General features: G+C 38.6%; 1 protein-coding gene across 4 annotated transcripts in view; it reads right to left on the reverse strand.

Moving 5' to 3' along the window:
• Positions 1-12500, reverse strand: part of LOC138042869 (con-Ins K1-like) — a 21697-nt gene that overhangs the window by 843 nt on the left and 8354 nt on the right. The window contains exons 1-3 of one of the 4 annotated variants that reach the window (XM_068888913.1): positions 10104-10243; positions 1726-1795; positions 399-512 (exon numbers count right to left, since the gene is read on the reverse strand). In XM_068888913.1, the coding sequence (XP_068745014.1) occupies positions 399-512; positions 1726-1795 (184 nt within the window). In that variant the 5' untranslated portion in view covers positions 10104-10243. Of the gene's footprint in view, positions 1-398; positions 513-1725; positions 1796-4312; positions 4338-6421; positions 6516-10103; positions 10244-12500 lie in introns of those variants that run through there. The other 3 variants (XM_068888912.1, XM_068888915.1, XM_068888914.1) reach the window with 3 other exon arrangements.

Genomic DNA, 12500 nt, shown 5'->3' on the forward strand with positions numbered 1-12500 from the left:
AAGCACTAGCTGCCGTGTATTCTAACACAATTGCGAGCAACGCTATTTATTCATCCTTTGCTCTCTAGGGGTAGTTGTGAAATGTAGCGTCTTTGGCCATTTACTTGACGGATAACATACTTCCTTATTAGCTGCCCGTTTTCATATTCTTGTAATCCTTTGAAGAAACTTTGGTAACAGAAACAGACAGGAAATAAGGGCTTTTAGAACCATGTCTACGGTAAACCAAGGATTAAAGTTTGAGCCAGTTTTGCCCAAAATGTAATTGACTCGGAAACTTCCTTGATTCATCTTGTTCAATTTCATGATTCTATGATGTGAAAAAGGCCTGCCGTTTGAGAATGATTTTAAACAAAGGTCTAAACGGAGAAGGATTCCTTGAAACAGACTTTACTTACTGCGTTTTCTATTGTGTTCAAAACACACGTTTTGATATAAAGGCAGCAGCTGTTCCCCACAGAACTTTCGCGGCACCCGTCTGTGCCCTACTTCGTGGGGCTTGTATATATCTCCTGTAAAAAAAATGAGCTGTTAAATAAGTAGGTAGTACGATTATGTGTTGTCAAAAAATATTAATAGAAAGTGCAAGTCGAAATGAGGAGAATATAGTTCAGGGAATTTTGAGGAATATGGTTCAGCGGGAACTGGTTTGCCTGGGGTAAAATCTTTGCATATGGATGATAGCGTCTACCGAGAAAGATGCTCACTCCTGTCCTTTGGTTATGCAAAGTTAATTTATTTTCAAACCGTGAACGAAGGAAAGAAATCATGTTTCTCAACAAGTTGGCATTGTACTATAGGCGCGGCCTGTCAGTCGGAATTTAAAATGGTTTCCTGTTTGAGGCCTCTTCTGACAAATTCACAGATCTAGTCCTGTCCTACTCTTTTGACAAAACTATTGAAAGTCTTCTTGAAACAGCCTCAATATTTGATGAAAATGAACTAGACGGGATAAATAACTCATCCCAAGATTTTGGTGCAGCAAAATATTTGACCACGGTTAAGTTATTTTTAAAAATTACTCACAGTGTTGCAATTGATTCATCGCGTGACTTGCCAAATCTCCGAAATGTTATGAACCTCTTGACAACAACCATTACGAGTGACCTTTTAACTGAAACAACTCTTTCGCATTTTTTTTTCCCTTTTAACCATACCTTCACCTCTTAGGCTCAGCACACATCATACCGACATACACAGCAATGGGGTCATGAAATGATTTTTTTAAAAACAGATTTTCTTTTTTTGCGGAGGTTGCAGAAAAAGCAAGGCGAAAATCATGTTAATCTAATGTTGAATAGCAACGAGCGCAGGCCCATCCCAAACTCATCCCAAGTCAACTCCTCTTTATCGTACTTCCCTCTTGGTTCAATTTGCCCATACCTTCCGTGTAGTATTTTATTAAGATGTTCTGTGAATGCTCTAGAAGAAAACAAATGAACGCCTTATCGCGTTATCGATTTTGACTTATCGTCAGCTAATATTAACTTTTTTTTTTCTGGTGAAACATATCTTTTTGCTAAAAATAATAATTTCTCCGGTAGTTTTGCTCAGTGCAGACTCAGTTAATGATTTGCTCATTCGCTTCGATTCCCTGGTGCGTTCGGTGAACACTCTACATTCAATTATCCACTACTCCGTTTGATATTGTGACTAAGTATTTACACTCTAGGAAAATGAAGTGTTCTGATAGTGCACGTGCGTGCGACAAAATGGAAGTCTTACCTTTCGTAAATCCAAGGCACAACAGAACAGCGAGGATTGCAACAGTGCTCCACAAACAAGACTGTCTCATCTGGAAGTTGAAATGAAAAAAGAAACTTATAAATCCAATCCACTGGCTAGCTTGTTCAGTTGTTCTTGGATAGAGACTTCAAGTAATTAATTTTGATTTAGTTGGCTCTACGCTTGTTTAGATAGATTTTTTTGAAATTCAGCGACTGATGTTGGTGACCTGTACACGTCACTAGTTAAGGACGAGTACGGTCTGAAAAGGAAAAGCTTCCGTTGCGGTGGAAACTCTTTGCCACAAGAAGTTACTTGTCTTGTACAGGTCAAGTGATAACTTTGATGAACAAATTACTTTCTTCCCCCGTGACTAAAGGTAAAAGGTGTTATTTTCGATGAAAGAACTTTATATGGAACTTTATACCAATATGTTCAACTTTGCTTTGTGTCTCGTTTCATAACGGCGCTCACGTTTTATATGCACGTGCATGAGGTAGCCCTACCGAATCCGACAATTGATTCAAACCAAGAAAAAGAAATCATACACCTAAAGAAATTCTAGAGAGACGCGACTTATCGTGGATCTCACAGTCATTTGGGCAAAAATTAAAATAAAAAAGAAAAGAAGAAGAAAAAGCTGGAGCCTCTAATTGCAAGCCAGTTATTCTCTGTTGGTGTTATTTCTTTTTTAAAAGCACTCGGCAAAATACATTCTCATCATTAACAATCTAGTTATACGTGTCCCTTTGTCATTAATTTACGGGCAACTAAGGTATATTTTGGCTTTTGGTGTTATTTGATAAGAGTAGTTTACGTTACTTTTTCAACCATATTGCAGTTGAAAAGTTATTGATCAAGGTGCGGTTGAAGTACTCTGCCCGCTGAAGGTCACATCATGGCGCATCCATTTGAGGCTATTTCAGTTGACCTGTTGTCTTGGGATTTATTCGTATCCGGGAAGAGCGGAATAGCATTCTGCTGATAGTTTTGTTTCCATTAGAAGAGTAAACACAATAAACAATGCGGTGTACTCGAAATACACAGGAACCGCCCCCTCTTTGATAAAATTTGGCTCTGTTCAAAACCGTGAGCATACGATTCCGAGGATTTGTTCCCTGGTCACCTCTGCAAGAATCCTTCCGTTTCTGGAATGCGCGTTGGGTTACTCCTAGACCGGAATACGACCAAAGATGATAGTCCAATCAATATCAGTACAAAAGAAAACAATGTATCCTGCTGTTTTTGTAACACCAACTAATTTAAAAGCAGTATTTGAAACATAGTTGTTTGTAACAGTATCCACAGCAAACTGTTCGATCTTTGCACGCTTAAAATGGGTGGAACTAGTAGTGAGAACTAAGTAGCATAAGCGGCCCTGTTTTAACTAAAATTAAACAAACTGCTTTCATGCTAAAATAGGGTTGAATTCGTGGAGGCTGAGTTGGCCGACCAGGTGTCGTGGGCATACACTGTCTATTTCTTGTACGGAGACATGCGATTCGGTGTTTCTTTAGAGAATTTTTGTTTTTCTCAGAGCCAAGTCAACGACTTGAATTTATGGCTTCATTTCGTTAGTAGAATGATTAGGGTACTCGTAATGCGGAAATGGCCCTGAAAATTCTAGAATTGCCGCTCATTGCCATACAACGAGTCGCTGAAATCTAATCCTAATGGGCTTTTCATTGTGCGATTCGATTGAACAGGTATTGCAGTAAATTGCATATCATGGCCACCACACTTGCTAGAAGCCGCTGCCAGTTCGGGTAATTTACATGTAGGTGGGGTCGAAGTACTTAATCAATACTGCTGGATGAAATTACTGAAGACGAATTTATGCACCTTCACCAGAGTATCCGTATGGTTATTCTCCGTTCGCGGTTCGAATACTTTTAATTGAGTTGGTTGGTTTCAATTTCAATAAACAAAATTTTAAAAATTTTGAGGTTTCCATAAATTGGCAGGTTTTCCACATTTTTGGGCGATAGACAACATTCAAATAGGCTTACAAAGAATTTGACTCTTAATGGCTTTAAATTCCCACTGTTACGTTTTCAAAGTCAAATAGCTTTATATTTACTGATTTCGTGAAATATTTGGCTCTGCCAACAAGTTGATAAACTTTAAAAGTAAACGTGGGCTATCATAAAAAGGTGGAAAAACGCTGCCTGGTGTTGGAACTCTTCGCTTCGACGAAGGCTTACTCTAAACTCCTAATGTCAGCTTTTTAGTCCCTTTATCAGAGCCTGCCGAAGTCATCCGCACCAAACACCACTGATATTCACTTCACTGGCTGAACTTTCTCTCTATCATAGCTCCGCAGTTTCTCCAGCAGGCAGGCTAAGCCGCTTTAAATTGTAAGTTTCTTTACAAGAAAATGCCGTTGTTCTCCGTATGCACATGGTCAAGCGATAAACAAAATGTATGGTTAATAACTTGTAAGAAATAACTGGCATTATCTGTGCCGTGCTCAATGGGTCGAGGGGGATCACGATCGCACCAAACACTTCGTATACTGAACCTTCAGTAACCACGTTGCAAATATGATTTAACAAAAAAATAATGATAAACTAAAGGAGCTTCTTACTTTTCTTCGATGTCAGTGGGTACTTAACCTTTTTCCTGGTTTCCAAATTAGTCACTTATTGGAGCGAGAAAGTTCTAAAGCAACCAATTTGACCACCAAACCACGTGTTTAATGCTACAAAATGACAAGAAGACTCTTTTAAATCGTCTTAGGAGAAAACTTAAAGCGGATATGCGTGGTCAATGAGAAAAAGCAGAGTCACTACTATTGCAGGAGGGGCCTTGCACGTACAGGCTGTATTGGCTTTTTCGTTGTGTACACTGTCATCGCTATTTGCATATGAAAGCTTCTTGTGGCTTTTTTGTTTGATAACAGAACTCGCACAAGACAAATGAATTCCGTGTCCTATATAACTCAAAGAATTGCTTTAATATTAAATACATGAAACTGTGGCTTGAGAAAATAAAATCGTATTATTATTTATTAGGCTTTACATCGCGATAACCCTAATTGATTTTTATCCCTATTATCTGCGCTCCCCTGAACAGCGTGTCAAATGAAAACAGACGAATCGAAAAAAAAAAAAAATTCATCTGATTTTTCGTAAAAGTTTGATATGCTCTCGGCTTGATAGCAAGCTGTCCTAAACGTTTATAGACAGGAAATTGCGACATTTAGCGGGTCTCAAACCCATGTATTAAGTGTTGTAAGTTACACTGAAGAAAGCTGCTGGTTGCTTCATGACGTCCGCTCATCCTTACTTTGATACATAATAACAGAAATGGAATACGCCTTTTTTGTAGGATTTCCGGAACAGTTCGTTATTGAGTCTCATTTAATTAGAAAGAACGATCATCGAAGTCACGTAGATTGGTTTGAGTTGCTCAGTTTTTGTGGACCCTTTTAAAGAAGCTCCTTGGTTATCAGTGGTATTTCATCTCCCGCAGTTTTGAGAAATCTGGCTCAATTTTTGTTTCTGTGATGCGTTTTCCGCTGAAACAGCTAAGAAATTTTATAGAGCTTAACTGGATATTAAACGATCAAGGGAGCTTAAAACTGAATCATCTGATTATTAGATTCGTTTAATACCACAACAAAATAAATACCGTTTGGGATGATAGGTCTAAGAATCTTTGAACATGTATCTTTGCTGCCTGGACCGACTTAGTGGAATAAGCTGAATGAAACTGGCGTCTAGCCAATTGATTGTTGTTAATGAAACTTATAAGCGATTTTACACAAATTCGTCTATTCGACTGTGAATTTTCCACTCTGTTAATCGGTTAAACACATATCCAGGTTGATTTTGGCTTTGCGGTAATTTTAAATGCAACCGCAGTTAATTCATAAAAACAGAAAGCTTAAATGTGAAACTGTTACGCGAGCAGCTGAAACTAAAATACTGGAGCCAAACAATGGCCTTCGCTTTTATTGTACTCGAATATTGCTTGGATATTGATATCAGTCGAAAAAGAAATTAAACATATTTTACATTACTCTCCTTGTTTATTCAATAACATGACCCCATGACACCACTCACAATTTATTTCCTGTACATTGCCGGTTAATACCAAAAATTATCTCCATCTTTTGTGTGTCTATACAGCGAGTGTTGTAATTAAGCAGTCTTAACGATTCACTCGTGCCTATTGTCGGCACTCTTCTAGCGGTCTGTTATGTTTCAAAGCATATCCCTTGGTCAACCTACGCGTAAAATCGAGACATAACAGTTTCGAAGGAAGTTAATTTAAATTAAAGGCCCCTGAAGCTCTTTTTGTGATACTATATGTAGCTGCTTACTCAATATTCAACGTTTAGTTTGAAAAAATACCGTGTATACTTCAAAGTCAATTTGTTATCTTTCACGATGGACGTTGAGAGAAACCCGGTCTTCCTATTGAAAATTCTTGACAGAGCACGAGCAAACAAACAACCCTGCATTTTTGCGAGTTTTTGTATCTCAGTATTAAAAACGAAGAAACTGTATGCGATCTTCATGAAAAATTCTAGGATGATCACAGACGGGGTGATGGCTTGTCAATTATTTGTGATACGGTTCCTGTATAACTCCAGGCTGCTGAATACTTTAAAAAAATACTACGAATCCTGTTTACACGATCAGTTAACTCCATCATGCCAATCGCATTTCTTGCCGTCTAGCTTACATACCTTGCTTGGTTTCGTCCAAAATATTTCAAGTGTGACCTCGTCAAGAGCTGAGTGCGCTTCACCAGAAGCCGGCCTTCCAGCTTATCGAGAAACATCCCGGCTCGTTTTTATCTACTTCTACCACGTGCTACTCTCAACAAAAAGCTCACTTTTGTTGTTTTAAACTAAATATGACATACACTCTTCAAGTGAAATCTCTAGTTTCTGTAAACAAGCATTGTTCGTCATAAACGCTTCCGTTACTTTCTGCTGTGCCAATATTTCTTTTCTGTCAATATGAATCGCTCACGGCAAAATTCCAAGCCCCCCTTGGCAGTGAACGTTAAAAACAGCCAGATTTCACCTCTCACGAAGTTGTCATCTTGGCTATCTGTTCAATTTTGTGCGGCGCTTTGCTTGAAGCTAAGATCGCGTTGTTCAGAAAAGCACTCTGGGATTGTCTTCTCAAGACTTTTCCAGTACAAAAGGAAACGCTATTGTCAGATTTCTAAAATCTCTGACAAAACCGCGCAATGTTTCATCTTAGTAAAACTTGCTACATGTAATTTCATAGATAATATTTGAGCTCAATCAGTGCTTTTGCGAGAAAACAGACGTAGAAAGTCTATCACGCCCTTGCAAAGTAAATAACTACCTCCGGACTTTCCATAACAAGGCCTCTTATTTCCGCGTACGTCAAATACAGAGTTTTTAGTTCGATTATTTTTTCTCACTTTGCGTTTTATGGCTCAGCCTTTGTTTGAACGAGGCTTAATTTTGATCCCGATCAATCGGAAATATTGGACTTATTCAGTTTTTCAGTTATCGAGAGGTCGCTATAATCGGGCAGTCGCAACAGGAACTCAGTATTTCCAGTATAATTCAATATCAGTCTCATGTCATTAAAATGCAAATTTGGACAACCTGCGTCCTTTACAAAACTTCTAGAGGTATTACGTTTTGTTGTTTTTCAAACACGGTGAGCATGCTCAGTTTTCGAAGGTGGCCGAAAGCTGTTTGAGCGTTCAATCGAAAAACACCAAGGAGCACCTCATGATTGAACCTCAATCCCTTTGAAGATGATTTCAATTCCACTTTTTATGAACATTACTAAGACAAATGTTCACAACAAGCTAAGCCAATAGCGCAGAATCGTTTTGTCTAGCGTTGTTACTACGCTGGATAGTATTCAACTGGGGATTCCTCCGAAACACCCGGTCAGGTCGAAATAAACTCGGAGGCTAAGCTTTCTAGGTGTTTCACTTCAGGACGGTAGAAATACACCTTGTCGTTAAGGGCTCGTTGCGTATGTTAGCCGATCATCTCTATCAATGCGGCAGAAAGAGAGAAAGCGTTTAAACCGAAAACAAATCAGATATTTCATTAGAGACTTAACTGATAAATTTAGGCTGGTTTTTTTCAAATGAATTTCAGTCAAAAGACTTCAAATTGTAAACATAGACGAAGAGGGCGATATCCTTATTAGCAGAATGTCTGATCGTTATCTTGTCGTGTCCATCAAGGGAAGTAAAATAAATAGGCGAAGCCATGCAAAAACCCAAAACAAACCTACTTTAGTTTGAAAAAAGAAGTCCATAAGTGGTGCACCCTTTACTATGTCTAACATTTCTTTTTTCCATACTATGATTTCAAGGCTAAAGCCACTGATCTGTTAACCAATCATAATTGTTGTGCGAGAATCCCTTTCATTCTAACAAGACGGTTAAACAAAGAAACGGGAGAAGAGCTCCAGTTTGACCCGGCGGCGGAGTCTCGGCTTGAGCCAATTTTTAGACCCTACTCTGTCTTGGCTTTCCATTACATTAATTGGAAGTCTCCACACACGGCGAGATTAACAGTAGGATGTTGTAAATACTTCAGTCAGAAGCTGTGCTTTAGACAAGTGATATCATTGTCGTGCGTGCAGAGAAAATCCGGCGAGAGCTTGTGTTAAGAAAAACGTACTTATTTAGCTTTTGGTTACCAAAGCCTTCACTGCTGGTGTTCAATCAACTTTCTTGGCTTTAGCTTATTCGCCCCTTTTTGAGGGGAGGAGTCTAAGGTACTCTATGAACACAACAGTAACTTTGGCGCTTCGAGACTAACGTAGCTTGGACTTCCAAACTTTTCTTTTTACATTGCATCCGCCAACCATCTTTACTGCGTATATTGTTGCAGGATCAAGGACAGACGGCTTACCCAAGATATGTAAATAATTATGCTAAACAGAAAAATTTGCTCTGCGCCGATAACGAGCTACCTTTAGTTGAATCAGTTTCGGGGAAATATAAATTAAGGGAACATAACTTCACAACTGGAAATGTCAATCGAAAAGCAACTTCTGTTCTAGACCCGGGTCTGCTATTGCTGTTGCCTTCATAAAACTGAACAGCGTAAAAATGATTCCGTTTCTTACGTGTTCCGGTTGTAAAAGACTCAAAAGTCGTTGTGGTTGCTTATTTCTGCTTCGTTGCAAGCCAAAATTTCATAAACGTTGATTTAATACTTCCCGTTCACCGACCCCGAAATGAGCATTTTCCTCTATTCCCTCAGAACGAACTATGGGAAAAGCTTACGACATCAGAGGAAACCGCTAGACACAAGATTTAACAACACCAAGAATGAGCTTAATTAATGAAAAATTCTATTTGCTAAAAGGTTGGTTTCTCTAAGAAGATTAGCAGTTTATCGGGGCTTAGTAATATTTTAGAAACTCCAGTATCGTTAGAGAGTTTAAAATTCCTGGAAGAGAAATAATGAACTCATATCATCCTCGTGATATTGCCAGATTTCTGCTTGACGCGAGCGCCGATGATATCACTAGTCTTAATTGCTTATTATTGTGATGAAGAAGAAGCTGTGCTGCGGATTATCCACCAAAAGTCCGCTTGGACTCAAAGCGTTACTTTTGTCCTCAAAGGTTTACTTTCTTCTCTAAACAAATTATCATTGATGTCGTTACACTGCCTTTACAGTGCACCCTAAACCCTAGCTTTTATTTTCGGCAGTTTCATTGAAAAGAATGAAGACTTGATAAGTGAGATCCTAGGCAATCTTTACAATCTAGTTTTTGAACAATCCAAGTGTTAACATTGTGAAACAGAAATACTTAACGACGCTCTTTGCAAATATTAATCAATCTAGATGGGAAAACTGTTCACTGTAACTGTCAACGATTTAAGTTCTTTTATTAAAAAGTGGGCTGATTTATTTAAAAAAATATGTGCTTTGCTATTGCAACATGTCAGTCGAAAAGTTTGTCCTTTTGGTTTCAAGGAGAGAAAGATCAAACATGCTTTTGATGAGTGGTTGCTGCCCAGGTCACTTTTGGGCTTGCTTTAAAATTGACGGGAAAAATATACCAAATATTTATAGCTATGACATTTTCGACGTTCGATTGCTGACATTTGAATATCCAGTCAGTTTCAATGAGAACAAATTTGTTTTGGTTGTTTATGTTCCCGCTCGGTCGGAAAATGACGACAATTGCCATCGGTGTGGCCTTCGTACTGAACCACAGTTCAACAAAAAGTTGACAGTTCATGCTTTGAAAACATCATTATTGAAAAATTTTGAGACTGACTACTGACTGCATCCTGGGTACAGAATATTCTCCGAAACGACATGATGAAATCTGTTTGTTCAATGGGTCATTCGTCTCGCTGATGAAAAGAACACATTATTCCTTATAGAAATGGCTTACCTTCAGATTTGCTATTTCTTAAATTCTTCTTCTGATAATGTGAGTGTTTGTTTAAGACCCCAACTTCAGTGTGAGTCCGGTGTGATGTTAAAAGGAGCTGCGAGTGTTATGATCTCCCGACACTGGTGGCTACCTTTTTATGGATAGCGGTGGAAGGGCGTGGACAAAGAAGTCCACAAACAAACAAAATAGCAGGCTCAAAATGCCGTCACTTCCGCTATTACTAATAGGACAAAGTACTATAAATAGATGGAACGATAAGTCGCCATAAGTATTGTTTTTTCAATGTTCTTTTCTATTCAAATAGGTTTCAAACGTAGATCTGTTTCAAGCTCTGTATGGACATTGCTAGGTTATTCCAGAACTAACGAGTCAAAGTCTTGAGAGAAAGTCACGTAACCATTTCGTTGTGGTCAAAATTATTTTTTTCTTGTCATTGCGAGAATGATGATAGCTTACTTCATCAGCGGATTAACAATAACATTACCCTTATCAATACAGATCTATATTACCCTTTTCAAAACTAAAGGCGCGATTACCTTTACCGCCACACAATAACATTGAATTCATAACTCTTTATTTACGTCACGTCACTTCGTGGTCACATTTAAAGTATGTCACGGCAATCAACAAAGAGGACTTTTGACGCATATCTGACTGGAGTATTAATTATCTGAGCTCGCTTGTGGCCAGTTATTTTTATCATCCTTTATTTTTTTGCCTACTGGAATTTTTCATTTCAGTGATGATATTTTATAGAAGTAGACACGGAATTGGTTATTTTTAGAAATTTTCGAAGCAAAAATTTGGATCTGCCGTTTAAGTACTACTTCTGTTTGTTTTAGCATTTCTTTATTTTTCATTTTTTTTGTCATTCCAAAAGGAGCATTTCTTTGTTGGTACAGTAAATATTTTGTCCATAGAAGGACCACTGTCTTCGTGATAACAGCCAGATGCTGACATCTTGACCAATTTCCGCCTTTCGAAATATTTTTAGCGACGCAGATTGTGAAAAATCACTGACGATGCGGTTATTTCTGATATTCGTATTCCCTTTGCTGTGTCTGCCACGGCCCTTGCGACCTCGGCTCTAATTGCACACATTCTCTATTAAAAGACGCAATTAGCAACTATAGGTCACTTGAATAGCCGATAATTAAGGTCACTTGTGGCTACTTGCGGTCGGAAATGTTGTCATCCTCAATCTTAATTGGTTTCTTTTTTTTCCTGCAAAATTTCTTATGTTAGTAAAATATTTGTTTAACTTAATTTGCTAACTCTCTTCCCTTTTACAGTGGAAAATGCTTGTTAAGTCAGGAAAATTCCCCAAGACAAAGTTGGGCTACCAACCGGTAAGGATTAGGAACGAATCAAATGAGTTTGACGCGTTTGTTTCCGTATCAACGTTTCCTTCTCGTTCCGGTGCCATCAGCCGGGTAGGTTAAGCACTTTGCGGTTGAATTTTCGGCTGTCTTTAATGTGCTCTGTAAACAAACGTATGCCTTAGTAATCCTGCCAAAAATTAGAAATAGCCGAAATTGATTTGTACTGTTGGTCCTTATTTGTGCAGTGATCTTTGGCGCTTTTACGTGGCCGTCAGAGAGCCGTGGGAAAGCAATGCATAGTATTTGAAAGTGAAGTGGCTTATGGCATAACTTCGGTCTTCTGTCATATGCATCAGCTCTAAACATGAAATCCTGCACGTGGAAGAAATTTTTTAGTTTTTCGTTGTTCGTCTCCTTCGGCTAAAGCATGCCGCGATACTGCCGTAAGACTTTGAGGAATGCCTACTGAGTCAAAAGCAGAAAAGCATTTTCGAATTGGGGGTCAATTAACAGTTTTTTTCAAGTTTTATCTAATGTCGTCCTTGTTTGCTTAAAAAGCTGAGACAGTAGAGAGATTGCCATTTTTGGCAAAACACAAATTTTCGTCTGCCGTTTGCCGTTTGCTGTTCGGCAAACGGCAGACGAAAGTTTGTGTTTGCCAAAAATGGAAGAAACTCGTTTCATATGAGCTACTGAATTTCTTGCGCGTTAGCAGCAGGTATCAAGTAACTTTTCCAAAGAGAGAGACGAGTTAGAATAACGTAATTTTCATGCTTTTATGAAAAGTAGCAGCCCAACGTTTCGCGTTTGCCGTGTCAAGTAAACGCCATGCTTGATCTCTCTATCGATAGATTATTCTGACACGACAGAAACTCCATCTCTCACTTTTCCACTGCCAATTTGCTTAATTGATTTTGACGATCTAAATGGAACAGACGGTCAACCGTGTCGAAGTAAATCAGTGTCGTTACTGATCAACATTAGGATGCTTAAAAATACATGAAGTCTGCAAATGCATTAAAATGATCGCTCAGACTTGTGTGTGCACTTCTAGACGTTGCCAATTTCATCA

The sequence above is a fragment of the Montipora capricornis genome, chromosome 3, assembly GCF_036669925.1.
Source record: "Montipora capricornis isolate CH-2021 chromosome 3, ASM3666992v2, whole genome shotgun sequence".
Lineage (NCBI taxonomy): Eukaryota > Metazoa > Cnidaria > Anthozoa > Scleractinia > Acroporidae > Montipora > Montipora capricornis.